Source organism: Microchirus variegatus (assembly GCF_963457635.1).
Source record: "Microchirus variegatus genome assembly, chromosome: 3".
NCBI classification, from domain to species: domain Eukaryota; kingdom Metazoa; phylum Chordata; class Actinopteri; order Pleuronectiformes; family Soleidae; genus Microchirus; species Microchirus variegatus.
Window position 1 is genome coordinate 24,680,447 of NC_139804.1, and position 17,072 is coordinate 24,697,518.

Sequence of the window (17,072 nt, forward strand, 5' to 3'; positions counted from 1 at the left end):
GGGTCATGATGGACTCATTACACCACATTTTAGTTAGAGGTAATGAATGACTACATGCTCTGCCTTGTGGTTGCCATGAGTGCACGTGAAGCTGTTTATCTTCACTGATGGCATGTGACAACACACAAGCATATGCGGGTGGATGAGCATGTGACAGCAGGAGCACTGTGACACTGTCGCGATTACCCATGAGTGCTGAGTCTAAGTCTCACATAATACACCTCGAAATTCATTCAAAAATGATGGTGCAAAACTGTACTGTATCCAAATTATCCCAGCAAATGTTCATGTTCAGGATTATATTCTGCACACGCAGTTCTGTTCTGAACTGAAGAAGCCTCTTGGATGAGAGGTGAGACGTCTTCAATTTAACTCCAGTCACCTACAGCTAACTATAACTATGACCTGGATCAGTGTTTCCCAATCCTGGTCCTTGTGGACCCCTGTCCTGCATGTTTTTTTCAAATAGTGAGCTCTTCATCAACTCTGCAAAAGCCGACCCACTCATTTGAATCAGGTGAACATCTAAGACATGCAGGGCAGGCGTCCCTGAGGACCAGGATTAGCGAAACACTGACCTGGATGACTGAGAACCTTCACTGACGGCAGTCTTTGTATGTCAGCCCCATAAAGTCGCTTGATCTGTTCACAGTTACTTATATTATTCCATCATAGGAGTATATAAACAATTATTTTCATTATTGATACCCTAACGACATTCTTTAATATTATATACAATGTTCATCATTATTCTTTCATGTCTATGTTAATATTTTCTTTTGTTCTTTGCATGATACAATCATTACCTACCTACTATACTAAGACAGCTGCCAAGTACAAAGAGGAATTTGACATGTGTTTGTGTCTTTGCTGTGACATTCCTCATTAACATCCAAGAAACTCACGGTGAAAGTTTCAAAGAGAAGCATGGATATGCCGTCATTTTAATCCTCACAAAGAGGGTGTAAACTGAATTCCACACAGTAATCACATGTTAACAATGACCCTAAATATAACTTAATTTTATGTCTGAAGGGATATAAGGTTCACAGTGTAGCACGTAACATGTGTGTTCTTCACACATACATGCTGCCCCGGCTGCACTGTGTGAGAGTGTAAGTTTGGTGATATGTTGAGGCATATAGCAGTCTAACGTTAATTGTAGTGAAATTGCTTTATATCAACTTTAGAATTTGAAAGGGAACATTACACAACGACTATACACACATTCCTCTCACAGCTCCACTTCATAAAACCTAACTCATCCATTTAAGCACTGATTTGTCAGACATATATCTTCCAGTAATAAGCCATTATTAGTTCATTTAGTTTCACCAGATTTGTCAGTAATATGTCTTTCACTGGGTCACATTTCTACACTTAATTAAGCATTTACAAAATATGATAATTCAAATGAATTTCAACAATTCATGCATCAAAACGTTAAATTCGTTCAGGAGATGCATGTGACTTTTCTGATTCTTATATATATATATATTTTTAGAAATATCTAAACATTTTCTGAAATATTTTCCCCACAGGAAATGGATTCAGAGAGCAAATAAAAGGCAGAACAAGGGAGATAGAACACATAAAAGGCAATAGCATGATTATTTCACTTTCTCTTTGAGTTTTCTGCTCTTTCAGCTCCCACATTGTTCACCAATGTCAGCCTTTCTTTCATAGACTGCTTTGTCAATTTTGCTTGTCGAGTATCAGAGAAACTTGAGAGGAGGGAGATTTTTAAAAAACTGTTTTTTTTTCATCATATTCATCATAATAATTCGTCATATTTTATTGTAGGTACACAAAATACACATATGCAAACTGTACCCCAATTGAATCAGTCTTATGAATTGATTTTGGATGTGAATTGTTCGAGGAGTACAGTCCTGCGTTTGCTCTGTACCCCTAACCCCACTGCATTTTGTTGAAGTATTAGCATTAGTTAATTAATAACTGTGTATCAACACAGAGATTCACATGCATTCATAAATGGAAATACACACACCCATGCAGCTATCCACTGCGACCTTGAGTGTCTTGAAAGGCGCCTTAAATATAATGCATTATTATTATTATTATTATCCTTTGAAGAAACAGGTGGTTGACCATTCATTTGGACAGCCAAACCAAAGTCATATCCATAACCTTTACCATAACCAGTAAATGCCTAACCCTGACCTTAATGTGAGAACAATTCAAATGTTGGCCCTAAACTTAACCATTTCCTCAGAAATTAGGTTCTGTCTACTGGGCCTGACAGTGTTTACGCCCGAAAATGCGGTCACAAACACAAGTAAGCATATGAGTAAACAAAGACACAGTGTCAGGGAGAGGACATAGCATTCCCAATTGTTTTTTTCTGGAGATATACATATGCGATGTGCTACTATGTTTTTACATTTGTACATCATTTAGCCAGTTGTTGAAATCAGCCAGATCCTTAAAAATGAATGCTCTTACTTCACATCAGAGACAAAGTTCTTATGGCTTTTGTTGGGAAGAACTCATTTTGGCTTTTTAGTACGTTTTCCAATACACTTCCACACAGTAGGATAAATAAAGAAGTACGAAGGACAAGTAAAAGGTGTATAATTATTGCCTGATCCAGGATCCTCTGCAGATTTGGGACCTCTCTGGCTACCATGGCTTTGGGTTTGGCATTGCCTATGAGGACATATATTCTTCTCTTTCATGGAGGGAAAAGAGAACACACATTTTATCACGTTGTGTAAAACTCTCCTACGCTGTCTAAACCCAGCCCTCGAGAGGCCACTTTCATCCACTTTTTGGGCACATTTAACTTTCCGCTCCACCCATGAAATACAACCACATTTATGTGGCGTGTTCCTCCCACTTTGAAACTTATTACAAGGAGGAGGCGAGACTGTGACAGCCCATCTTCAAAGCGACAACCCGGTGCACTATTGAATCAGTGGTCGGAGAGTACTGAGTCAGGAGCTAACCGGTAGCGGACTGTCTCGCGCTCTCTCGCTGTGTGTGTAGTGAGTGTCCGTGTCCGTGTGTGCGCGCGTGAGTGAGAGAGACTTGGGACACCGAGACAAGGGGGAGAGCTCATTCCACTACACGGCAGTCCTCCATGGCTCTGTGCAACGGAGACAGCAAGGTCAGTGGAGTGGGGAATATCCACGGGTCCGGTACGCGGTTGACTTGGCGATCGAACTGTAGCTGTCGCGGCATCCCCGTCCCTCGGTTAAACCCGGCCTGTGTGCACCTCGAGGGGGAAAAGTTAAGCAGAGAACGCGAGGTTACCACCAGTGAGAAGGGGCAATGAGTGTGCTGTTATCTGCCTGTTGCAGCACAGGGTTACGTGAACATGTTGCTCATGGCAGCTAATGAGCCGGTCGTGATACCACTTTGACGTCTAGCACTAATACAATCTTTGAACATAATCTATTGCCGTGGAGCACCGCGTGGGCTTTAGCATAGCTCCGCTAATTTAGCCAGCTGCTAATATGCTAATGCTAATAACTCTTGTTTATAGTACTCGTGAGCTAGCGGGCTACACGGGGAAGTTCTTTAGTTAGCTTTAGCCGGGTAGCCTTAAATTGTGATGGCAATGCTACTAACCGCGAGTATTGGGTTGTGAAGCTCTCGAGTCAAAATTGAACGCACTATAATGCATTTCCTGCGGTTGTTGTCACACTGTTTGAGCTAACGTACGTAAACGGTCAGGTTTTGCTAACGTCAGGGGTCACTGACCAGGGGTTACCGGTGTGACAACCTTAGCTACCCCCGCTGCTGCTCCTATAGCCGTTCTGCTAAGGTTTACGGGTTTAAAACGATCGAGTGTTTGTCATTGCTGTAAGAGCAACGCTGTAGATGATAAATCAGAGGTGTTGGCTTGCACGTCCAATCAAAGTTGTTTTTATACACATCAATCGCGGAAGTGTTTCCAAGATCCACGTGGGATTATGTTTCACGTGTTACCCTCCCCCGTTTGTTGTATTATGGAGATTGATTAGTTGACAGGGGTCACACGGTCATACAGTGGTCAGAAATGTTGCCTCGCAACAGGAAGATCACCGGTTCAGAATCCCGGCCGACAGAGGGCCTTTCTGTGTGGAGATTGCGTGTGGGTACACCGGCTTCCCCACACAGTCCAAATATATGCAGATTAGGTTATTGACCATAGATGTGAATGTGAAATGTTTTGTCTTCAAGTCAGATGGAATTGGCTCCAGACCCCGACCCTCAGTGGAGGATAAAGCGGTAGAAAATTGATGGATTATTTGGCAGTTACCCGACTACTTGTTATGTTCTGTACTTAAAACAAATTCCAAAACTTTGATCTGTGCACAAGTAAACTGGTGCAGTCATTTCAGTGTCAGGAACCACAGATACATTTTTTTACATAACATGTTAAAATGATATCTCTTGGAAAAATAATACTTGGTGTTACAGAAATGACAGTCAGAAACTCAGTAGTCGCATAATATGCAGTTGAATGTGAAACATTATTGTGGGACCCCATCTAAAAAAGCACTAAACTAGACTCAGACACTCAGTCTCAATACTTTTTCAATAATCCTGTCTCCCTTGGATCTAACCCTTCACCCCTAAATTTTTTTTGAAATAAAATACTTTTTTTGAATTATTCTGCTCTCAAACAGAAACGAAAACTGATAGAAAAAAATGTCCTCATTGGAGGAGGTAATAGACAGAAGTGAACAGAGACTATGTTTCATGGTCACAGTGTCCTTAATAATCACCTTTGACTCACTTGTGGGCCTCATGTGATTCTGCTGGTGAGATGAATGGATGCAGCATGCTTTAAAAGAGTGACTGTTGTAGCTCATATGCCCATAATTATGTTATGCCTTTTACAGTCACATTATCCATTGCAGGACCGGAGCTGTCACACAATTAAGTGCTTGAATGAGCTCAATGGCTATCTCATCAATGACATTATCATTTAAGCTATATGTTTGTGTCCAAGTCAAGGTCCTGTCACTTGGTAATTAATAATGGGACTATTAGTCATTTATTCATACATGTACTAGTCTGGTTAGTGCCCATGTCCAGACATTCTCCAGAGTTTGCTGTTCACATTAGCATTGCATAATAAATCCAAAATGTATTGTGATATTAACATGCACAATGTTGCATATTATAAAGACTGCCGGTTCTTATTTTGGCATCTTCCTTTAACCATGATAAATGCAAAGGATTTGTGCGATTTTTGTTTGCTGCTTGAGGTGTTTGGCAGTATGGCTGCTAAATACACCAGACTTTTCTGTTAAATATTATGATTTAAGAAATGTCCTTGCTATATGTTGATTAATGCATGTCTTCAGGATTTTAAGTCTTTGGCAGCTTGGCATTGTTCGTTTTGATTCTTGTGTCAGACTTTGCGCTCATGACTCTTCCATTGGCCGGCAGTCTGTCAACGTCACATTTAGTATTGGCTTAGCTTGCTTGGAACCTCGCCAGAACAGGTACTAAAAAAGTACCAGGTACTATCGCTAATGGAAAAGCAAAAAAAACCGCATCGAGTCGTGCTGTAACTGTGTAGTGGAAAAGCGCCATCACAGTATTTGCAGCTTATGTGTGTATACTTTCTGCTCGGTTTGCTGAGCAGAAACTTCAAATAAGATGATCTGTTTCTTTCCACAGCTGGAGGTCAGCAGCACAGAGCAGAATGGATCATGTGAGGGGGCGGTGGCGATCCTGGATGCTGGGGCCCAGTATGGAAAGGTGATTGACAGACGGGTGCGGGAGCTGTGTGTGCGCTCTGACATCCTCCCTTTAGAGACCCCAGCCTTCGCTCTCAGAGAACAGGGCTACAGGTAAGCATGAGGGGCACATGTGCCAGAAATGATTATTGTTAATTCACTATTCTGGAAATGTGTTTTGTTTACTTAATTATTTTATCTGTGCCACACATCTCTCTAGGGCAATCATTATTTCAGGAGGTCCAGCCTCTGTGTATGCAGAAGATGCCCCCTGGTACGACCCTGCCATCTTCACTATAGGAAAGCCTGTCCTTGGGATTTGCTATGGCATGCAGGTACTAATGGCTGTCCATACATGCGTTCATATATCCTTGCTGACGAGGCCATTTGTGTCACACTGTTTTTTTTAGTTCTCTTCAGTCAACAGGGATTTCACCACCTTTTGTCAAGGGCACTTACTCTAAATAAGGGAGATAGGATCAATGTTCATTCAGTTTTTAAGATAGACTGGAAATTAAAATGAGTAGCGCCCCAGGCATATTCTCTCAACTGTAGGTAGCTGTACAGTCTTAGAATCATGGAACTATAATTGGTGTGTGAGTATTAACTTTGCCCTGTTTGTCTTACAGATGATGAACAAAGTCTTTGGTGGCACAGTACACAAAAAGAGTGTGAGGGAGGATGGAGTGTTCAGTATTGGACTGGATAACACTTGTTCTCTCTTCAGGTAATCATTTCTCAGGTCACCCTTTATGTGGTAATATATTACAGATGTCATTATAAACATGTTATATCACCAGTAAATATGTTTGTAAAGAGGGGATTAAATTGTATGAATTTGGGGAGAGATATTTTGTACATGGAAGGCAGTGTTATACCACAGACGAGTAAATGTTGGATAATAAAGCAGTGTTTTGACTGGTTTGTCCTGGGGGCTATTAACTACATAAACTCAAGAGGCATTCCAGCAGTCACATCTGGTTCTTACAGAGTTTAAAATAGAGCGCTGCGGTCTTTTGTTATTGTCTGCCTCTCACATTTGAGTCAAATGTACACTGTGAAAGAGTAACTTCACACACAATTGTCATGCTTTTATGTTTGTGTTTTTCTTAACAGAGGCCTTCAGAAAGAGGAACTGGTCCTGCTGACGCACGGAGACAGTGTAGATAAAGTGGCTGATGGCTTTAAAGTGGTGGCTCAGTCAGGGAACATCATTGCTGGTGAGAAGCACATGTAATCTATAATTAGACTGTGGTATATTGAAGTCCCATATGATGTGTGGGACACAATTTTACCTGAAGATTATTGTAAAGAGAGTCTCCGGCTACATTTTCTGTTTGGCCTATAATTTTTTCATGATTCTGTTATTTAAAGAAATTATATAGCCAAGTGTCTCGTCATCACATCTGTTTTCTCCAATAGGAATTGCTAATGAACAAAAGAAGATGTATGGGACACAATTCCACCCTGAAGTCGACTTGACAGAGCGAGGCATGGAGATGCTGCGCAACTTCCTTTTTGAGATTGCAGGATGCACAAGTAATTTCACTGTACAGAACCGCCAGCAGACCTGCATCAATGAGATCCAAGAAAAAGTAGACAAATCAAAAGTGCTGGTGAGTAAAACTGCACCAAGTTTCATGTGCATTTTATTTATATTGAAACTTTAAAATGGCAAGAGATTTATTAATTAACAACAAACCAAAGCATTCTCAGCATATTTGAACCTATGAGGTGTGAAAACTTGAAAGTCTAAAGCGCAGTTGCCGAGTGTGAACTGTGCTAGCTGCTCAGAAAGTGGTGACAGCCACAATGGTGGGAAGTTAAGTAGAACCAATTAAACTCTTAAATTAAACCCTTTTCTGTCTAAAAAGAGGTAGCTGCTTCCCTGTGCGTCTTTAAACTGGGCTTCATCTCAGGGGAGTATGAAGGCAATAAATTAGTGTAGGAAGCAGCCACAGAAGTTGTATTTCCAGAAACGCATGCAGCCTCCATTTCTTTTCCTCAGCTACAGTCAGAGGAATTCACATTCTAACTAGAAGCAAGAACAATATGAAGGCTTTGGTCACCTCTTCAGATGGCTTGAGATTATACAGCCTGCCAGTGTTATAAAACACATGGTTGATATGTCATGATTGAGAAAATTATAAGCCATTTTAAGCATAAAAAACATGTAAAGTGTTTACTGTTGACGAGTATAGTAAAATCACAAATTTGCCTTAAAAGACTCCGTTTTGGAATATACCCTTAGGTCCTGCTGAGTGGTGGAGTGGACTCCACAGTGTGCACAGCGCTCCTGAACAAAGCTTTGAACCACGACCAGGTGATAGCAGTTCACATCGACAATGGCTTCATGAGGAAGAGAGAGAGTCAGAGTGTGGAGGAAGCCCTCACCAAGCTGGGCATCAAACTCAAAGGTAGACAACTAAAAATATTTATTTTAGAAAAAAAAGAAAAAGTATTGTTTCATTTAATTGCTTGTAATTTCAGATGTTAATGTGAAGTATGAGTAATGAAATATGAAACTAACTCTCTCATAAACCACTTATCTCTTTTTCTCTCCTCTAAAATACTGCATCATTCAGTGGTAAATGCGGCTCACACTTTCTACAATGGAACAACTACCCTTCCCATCTCTGAGGAGGACAGGACGCCACGGAAACGCATTAGCAAGACCTTGAATATGACCACTAACCCTGAGGAGAAAAGAAAAATTATCGGCGACACATTTGTCAAGGTGAGAAGAAGGTCTTAACTGTTTACTTAATGGCCTTTAGAAAGATTTGAATTTTATCAGCTGAATGGTAGCTTCTGTATTAAGTTTAACTGAGCTACTCTTGTATTTGACGAAGGAACTGTTTTGCTTCTCAGGTGGCGAATGAAGTCATAGGAGAGATGAATCTAAAGCCAGAGGAGGTCTTTCTGGCTCAGGGAACCTTGAGGCCCGATCTCATTGAGAGTGCCTCTCATCTTGCCAGCGGCAAGGCGGAGGTCATCAAAACACACCACAACGACACTGAGCTCATCCGCAAACTGAGAAATGAGGTACTGCTCTCACAACTGTCATTGATTATGTCCATATGCTGCTTTAGAACATGGACATGATATTCAGTAGTTGCTGGGTTTCAATACACCATTTCAATGTGATAAGTTGACCTTATAGTGGGGAAGTTGACACATACCTAAAGTTTAAAAATAGTGCTGCAGCCCCCAAAAATGCAGACTTGCCTGTTTCTGCTGAGTCATCGTTAAAGAGTTGTCAGTAAATACCACATTTGCATAGTGTCCTGATGCACTAGGATTACACATAATGCCTATTAATATCCTAATATAATGTCATGATAAAAAGCCAGTGAAAATACATGAACTCTGGGCATGATTTGTAAAATAATGATGCTTTAAAAGCTCATTGACAGTAATATGTGAACAAAAATCAACCTTCAGTTTGTAAGCTGCATGAGAGGATTATTGCAAAGGATATAGATCACTATTATTAAATGTATTCATCCCTCTTGCCTTTTAAGAGCCCCTTTTTACCCTCGATTCCAGACACAGAAACCCTCAAAGGAGCACTAAAGCTACTGCAAAAACAAACACTCTTTTCCTCTTATTAACTGCAGTGCTCATATTTTATTTGGTGTCTCTTTGTTGCTCAGCCCCTTCTCCCAAAATGCACAACAATGCAACACCTAAGCATAGCCCTGATTCTCACTGTAGCAGTGCTGATTCCACTTGTTTGTGATCCTCCAGGGAAAAGTAATCGAACCGCTGAAAGATTTCCATAAAGATGAGGTCAGAGCGCTGGGGAGGGAGCTTGGCCTGCCAGAAGAGATTGTCTCCCGACACCCATTTCCAGGCAAGAACATAAACAACCCTATGATGTCACTGCTCTGTCAAAACTGTACAAATGTGATTCATTTCAACCTAATGCTCTGCACTGTTGGATTTTTCCTTCTTTGTTACCCAGCAGCTTATGCAGACGGCCTCAAAATGCTCACATCACCCCTTTTGTTTTCCTCCCTGTAGGTCCGGGTTTGTCCATCAGAGTGATTTGTGCAGAGGAACCTTACGTCTGTAAGGATTTTGCTGAAATAAACAACATCCTAAAAATCATCACAGACTTCTCCGCAAGTGTCAAAAAGGTCAGAATTGTTCAGATGCATCGAAAATGTAATGACGAGCCATGTTTGTGGAGATTATAAAGCAACCCCTGAGCTTTAAGGTTAGGGTAGTGTAATGCGTCTGTATGTATAAAATAGCCCAGAATCACCAAACCAAATCACATTTGAGAGTGGGTCAGTGATGACTAAATATTGTATTGAAGACGGCTCAGATCCTCAAATGCCTGACATCTGAACAGTAAGGCATCATCGCAGATTATCGTGAGCAGCGTGCCAGGTTTGATACATAAAGTTGGTAAGCCTTGAGATGGTGTATCCAGTCCAGATGCTTGGTGCCTTGGTGTCTAGTCAGGGAACCTTGAAAGGTGCCTACTTTGTGTCTTATCCTAAGTTATGGCTGTTAATATTGTACAGCAGGTCTGGCTATAACTGAACTTTAACTGCTGTTGCTAGTGGGAAATTGACAGCAGCGCTTCTTTGTTAATCATACACAATAAACCTGCCCCATTTTAAACTTGTGCTCAAGATTGACCCAATCTGGTTTAGGACAGACGGAAATCCATCTGGGAGATTAAATAAACATTAGCTCACTAACTGGTCTGGTTTCCAGTCTGTAAATCAACTCCAACCATCACAGACTCTGCTGGTGAAATATGTGAAAGCATTGAAATGCTGTAGAAACACAAACCGTCTGTAGATTGGTCTCATTAATTATGCAGAATTAATGGTCCATCAGCATTTCCCTGCAGTTGTTTGCCAGCTCTGACTATTTCTGAGGAAAGGACTTAGGAAAAGCATCAACACAACAACTTAACATGACAATTACCTTTAGCCTCCTTACCTATGCATTTAATAATTACTAGCCTCTGTTGTTTGGTTGGTCAAATTATACCAGTGAGACGTGATGGTGAGAAAAAGTGGTTGTGCGCGTTCAGCTCTTTGATTTTGATAATTACTGACGCCCCATCCATCTCTCCCCTCCAGCCCCATACCCTGCTGCAGAGAGTCAAGTCATGCATATCAGACGAGGAGGAGGAGAAGCTCATGCAGATCACCAGCCTTCATTCACTCAATGCCTTCCTGCTGCCCATCAAAACTGTCGGCGTCCAGGTAGTTCAGTTCACCAGTGTTTCTGTGTCTCTATATTGTCTGTACTCTGTTCCACCTGAATCGGCTGATGGTCAAGGAACTGTACAATGTGGTGCCAAATAGTGCTTCTGCCTTATAACAAGTAACAATGTAATATAATTTATATACTGAACCTTCATATCAAAACCGGTTCTGTAAAGCAAAACTATTTTACCTGACTGTGGGAGTGTTTGTGTTTACACCAGCACCACAGGGTCGGGTGGGGGCAGCGGTATGACGGAATGATGGGGGAATTATTTTTAGCAGTAGAATTCACCTCTGAAACCTTTCCTGGACACTTTGTGTTTTTAGTCAAACTGATCGGTTTAAAACAATGTTGCTTTACCTGGTACAATGTTGCTGCTGCAACTCTGTTTGTAGCTTGAGAATGAACCTCTGCTATACAGAGTCGTATGAAGCTGCAGGACTTGCTCAGCAGTGTGTACAACTTGTTGAACAAAGATTTTAAGATTTTTTTTTTTAGATTTGGCTGCATATATGTGTAGAATACTTTTGTCACTGAAGGGCAGTGAAGGCTTGAAAGAGTTATGTGTCACTCTTGCTGTTTGTCTTCTTTTGTTAAAACGTTAATATCGTGGGTTACTATGAACACACCCACACACAAATGGTCTCGGTTTTGACTTTTTGTCTCCCAACTCAAGCCAAAGAAAGGATCTGTTTTCACTTATTTCATTATCTTCCTCCTAATGATGTTGACTGCTGAGTTGCTGATTTGTTCTTCAGAAAAGTTTAAACATGGCAATAGACTAAGAACACTAGTGTAGTAGTAGTAGTAGTAGTTTGTCCTGATCTTTAGTGTTCCCTCCTGAGAATGATGGTTACGACTACAGTAGTTACTTCCTCCAATCGCTTCAGTCAGCCAGCGACTGTGTGGGTGTTTCCTGTTTCTTCTCGTCTAAAGCCCAAGTTTTAAATTTATCCCAAACCTCAAATTGTGGGGCAGACGGGAGACTGTAGACAAACATAGACAGGTCTCACTGCCTGTGGAATTTGTTGGAATGAAAAAGTGCACAGTATGTCAACTTAGTCATCGTAACTTCACTGTTTATCTTAACACAAAAGAAAATGAAAGGAAAAATGTTCTAATCCTACATGCATTGCCTTTTTTTTTTCTTAACACCCCCGATTTTTTTTTCTTGTCATCTGAGCTTTAAGACTTGAGGTTTAGAATATGCTCAACTGATTTTCCATCTCTGTCTCAGGGTGATTGCCGATCCTACGGTTACGTGTGCGGCATCACAAGTAAAGAGTCTCCACACTGGGAATCTCTCATGTTCCTGGCCAGACTCATCCCTCGCATGTGCCATAGCATCAATAGGTAAGACACAAATCCTTCCATTCTTCATATCTCCTTAGCGACATGCCACATTGGAAGCAGGTCAGTACAACACACACAGACCCATTCATTCATTCCTCCGTGTACGTCTCTGTTTTTCCAGAGTCGTGTATGTATTTGGGTCCCACGTGAAGGAGCCTCCAACAGACATTACCCCAACCTTCCTGACCACAGGCGTTCTCAGCACGCTCAGACAGGCTGACTTTGTAGCCCACTCTATCCTTAGAGAGTCTGGTAAGTGTGCGTGACATTTAAGTTAACCCTGTGTAACTAAGGCGCTGTTGATAATTGGGCCGTATTTGTATATTCCATCACTATGTGTCAGCAGTATGAATAATACAGCGAGAGGTTCTGTTGAGCCATTCAGCTTTTTTTCTTAAGCCTGGATTTGGTTTTTCAACTGTGTAACCAGACTAGTGTACTTGGGTGCATACTTGCGTCTATAAAGGGAATTTCGCATCTCAAGTGTCAAAGCAAATATTTGTGAAATGTACACGGGGGGGGGGGGGGGGGGGTTACAGAGAAAGGAAATATGTGACTGCCACAATCCACCAAATGGACATGAGTTTATTTGAAATGATTTTCAGTCTTAAGGTACTTCCATTTTCATTTTGATGCACCCTCACTATTCACTACAAAGAGAGTATATTTTAAGAACCAGGAAGAAATTGGATCATGGAAGGAAACCATGTTCATTCATTTTTATTTAACAAAAAGAAGAGACACTGAAAAAGTGACACTTTACAGATTTATGAAAGTAGCCATTTGTTTGGCATTCACATTAGTTAGATTTTTAACCTGTCCGCAGCTAAATTACTGCTTTGTGATATTCTGTTGCCGATGTGAAAGCTAACTGGGTGTCTTTTTCATTCAGGCTACTCTGGTAAGATCAGCCAGATGCCGGTCATCCTGACCCCCCTGCACTTTGACCGCGATCCACTACAGAAGCAGCCATCCTGCCGGCGGTCTGTGGTGGTGCGGACCTTCATCACCAGCGACTTCATGACTGGCATCCCCGCAATGCCTGGCAACCACATCCCAGAAGAGGTATGGAATGATTCACCAACTTAGGTTCAGAGATTCATCCATCCATCCATCCATCATCTACCTCTTTATTCTCCCCCGGAGGGTCGCGGGGGGTGCTGTGCCTATCTCAGCTGACATAGGGCGATAGGCGGGGTACACCCTGGACAAATCGCCAGTCCATCGCAGGGCCACATATAGAGACAACCATTCACTCACACTCTCACGTCTATGGTCAATTTAGAGTGACCAATTTACTTAATCCTCATATTGCATGTTTTTGGACTGTGGGAGGAAGCCGTAGAACCTGGAAAAAACATGTGCACACAAGGGGAGAACATGCAAACTCCTTGCAGAGAGGCCCTTGTTCCAACCGAGGCTCGAACCTGGGAACCTGGGTCTTCTTGCTGCAAAGGCACTACACCAACCGTTGGCCCAGAGATTAATCCATCGTTTTTTTAAATATACAGTCATTTCCATCAATTTTTTGGAGTGTTTTAGCAGTGCTTTGTCTTGTCTATTTTTCTAGGTGGTGCTAAAGATGGTGAATGAGATCCAGAAGATTCCAGGCATCTCCAGAGTCATGTACGATCTGACCTCCAAACCACCAGGCACCACAGAGTGGGAGTAAAATGCACATGTGATGTCGCACCAACAGGACACGCACGCACACACACCCACACACACCCACACACACCCACACACACACACACACACACACATATACACAATGCACAAACACACTCAACATAATTCAGAGAGAGCTGGTGAACTCCTCTGCTCCTCTTCTGTCCTTCCTCCCTTTCAACCTCTCTCCTTCTCACCACTCCTCTCCCCTCTAGCCCCGCCCTCCTCTTTAACATTCCCAAGGAAGGCAGACTGTACTGTGATGAGCGCAAAAGCAAAGGCGCTACCACTCTGCTCTCCCCATCACTCCTCCCTGGTCTTAATATTTTTGGTGATAGGGATTGATAAATGTTGGTTATTGATAATGTATTGTTATTTTGATCCATATTTTTCTCTCTGTGACAAAAAAAAGATAAATTGCTGCTTCCTTTTGTGAGGTTAACTATTAAAGGCAAGTGGCAAGAAGCTGTGAAAGTTCAGAAAGTGAACTTGATGTTGTGCCTCAGGTTATGGAAAGAGCTGATCATGAAAGAAGCAAACAGTGTCATGAAATAGAAAAAAAAAAATAGTAGTATTTGAAACTCAACGCAAATGTTGTCTGTCTTTTGTTGTCGGATGTTTTTGTTGTATTATTGTGGGTCAGATTGTTCTCCGCCCCAAGTCTATCTCAGTTAGTTAATTTTCTCTTTCTGCCTGTATACTGTGCTCTGAAATGGGTTGTTTGAGCAGAAGTACGACAGAACAGACAACCTGTTTGACCAATCAACCAACTTAAAGCTTTTTGTTTTGCCAAAAGTAGAATATGCTGTGGTGATGTATAATATTGTGGGCTCCTCTGGTGATCTCGCTGTACCCACTGGAAGAGCAGTCATCAAGAGTATCTTCAGCTTGATGACCTCTGTGCAGGAGGTCAGAACGATGGGTAAATGTTTGTGCCTGTTTTTTTGTTTTGTTTTTTTTATATATATATATAACCCAAACTGGACTCTTGCTGTTTCCAGAAAAGAGGATATAACACTGTCACTGATGCTGCATTATGTATGCTTTTTAATAAAACTAAACATGGCAAGATCACTAATATCAAATTAAGAATTACGTTACAGTATAAATCCACATTGTGTAAATTGCTTTTGTCACTTCATGCTCTCATCATGTTTTTGCATATTCCATTTTTTCCCCCCACTCATTAAGCCCTGATGCTTTATCAACACAACAGAATCAAACATCCAGTGGGACCTTCTCAAATGTATTACTGTCTAGTGTCAAAGATCATGTTATGCGAATATCTGTTACTGTCTCTAACACGTGTTCACTGTCATTTATTACTTCAGTCTGGTCAGTGAATACAGTGCTCAGGTTTAACTGAGTGTTAAAACGTCGTTGTCGTGCCCCATTAGAAACATTTTACTCGGACACGATGGTCATCTCACCTCCAGAGTTTATCTTCATCCCTCTCCCCCTCCGTTATATCCTCCTCCTCCCCATTTAGTGACAAAAATACTCCTAATGCAAAACCATTGGTTTTGTAAACTTGTCTTAACTGCTTCCAGTGTTTCTTCCTCAGTTTTTGCCTTTTATGCGTGCGTTTTATGTTGCATATATCTCCATAGAACAGCTTGGTGATAACCGACATAAAATGTTTGTAGGCTGATTTACTTGCAATATTGATAAGATTAAGTTATGCAACTCTGTCTGATGTTTTTTTTTTATTATTATTTCTCTTCAACAATGCTTGTTCTCCTCAGTAATGTGCCTCAAAACAAGCCACTGCATGCAGTTTCAACAAAGACCACATTTGTACAATGGACAACTGAGCTTTAATAAAGACCTCCATGTTGAAACTTTTCAGATTACTGTGGTCTTCCCTGCTAAATGGCTCACTTTTTAGAATTGATGTATAACTAGTGCAGTGCCCTTGACATTTTTATTTGTGTATGGTAGAAAGCAAATACTGATACTGGCATGATGCCATACAATAAATATGGAAAAGTGAACTACAGTGTTGCATCACAGTTGGCTTTTCACCGGGATGCAGAGCTATAGTTTTGTAGGGTGAGGAAAGAAGCTTCCTCTGAACCTGCTGGTTCAGGTGCAGAGAGACCAGTAATGCCTCACAGTGCTGTGTGAGGGAGAGGGGGAGTGGCTACGGTAGAGCGGCGAAAACCAATGAGTTCTTTTAGCAATATATTTAACGATATCTTTTGCATTCCTTATCCAAACAACGAACTTGGCACTGGCACTTTTTTGTGCCCGTAGCAAGACACCTGTCAAGTTTGAGATCAATCGTTTTGAGAGATATGCAAATTTCACACAGAGACGTTCCTGGAATTTATAGATGGATATGTGATGGAAGAAGATGGTCCTAAATTATCTGCTTTATCAAATTAGTACAGGCTGTGTGTTTTGTAATGAGGCATGCAAGCATGTGATGTGATACAGGGTCTTATCACACAAAGTGTTCCCTCAGGTCTCATTTGTTCACTTAGCAGTTGTCTTGTGAAAAATTGCACTAATAAGGAAAAGAAGGATTCACAGAACTTCCCCCCCTTCCACGGAGCTTTTTTAAAAGTGCACGGATCTGCCCCTTTGAAAGTACTGTTTTTGTTAATGCTGTTCCATAATTGATTTCTCGCAAAACTAATCAGCATCAGTGAGGCGTCTCGTGGGCCTGAGGCGGATCACAAGAGCTCAATCACACACGCACATACAGCACACTGATGGCGATCACCTCCCTTTTTTTTTTCCTCTCACAAAATGACATCACATGATGTAATAGTGACACAGCGATATCGTTGGAAGGTGAATTGTAGTGGTTTTTGTTATAAAGAAGAGATTATTTGTGTTTATTGGGCCCCTCCTTAGTCAGCAGATGTCCCTCTGTGGGCTGTGCATTCATGTGTGTTCGTCCCCATCGGCTGAGAGACAAGAGCAGACAAGTTCACTCACCCATCAACACACACAAGAACCACACTCGGGGGACAAGCCGTGATTTTGGAACTGTAGCCATGTCATGGTGATGTGCAGAGGCTGTACAAGTTACCACATGCAGCTGCTAATTAACTCCTGGCCTGTGGCACTTTGTCCTCTGCCCCTGACTGAGCGCAGACTAATGAAGGG

At 41.5% G+C, this 17,072-nt stretch overlaps 1 protein-coding gene across 1 annotated transcript; it reads left to right on the forward strand.

The window, feature by feature from the left end:
- Positions 1–3,017: 3,017 nt before the first annotated feature.
- Positions 3,018–15,739, forward strand: gmps (guanine monophosphate synthase). The gene is made up of 16 exons (XM_083885979.1): positions 3,018–3,130; positions 5,641–5,813; positions 5,920–6,034; positions 6,329–6,426; positions 6,816–6,919; positions 7,122–7,315; positions 7,951–8,116; positions 8,285–8,436; positions 8,571–8,744; positions 9,450–9,555; positions 9,726–9,841; positions 10,805–10,930; positions 12,172–12,287; positions 12,409–12,539; positions 13,180–13,352; positions 13,858–15,739. The coding sequence occupies exons 1-16, from the start codon at positions 3,104–3,106 to the stop codon at positions 13,957–13,959; spliced, it is 2,073 nt and encodes a 690-aa protein (XP_083742105.1). The 5' UTR covers positions 3,018–3,103; the 3' UTR covers positions 13,960–15,739.
- Positions 15,740–17,072: the final 1,333 nt, after the last annotated feature.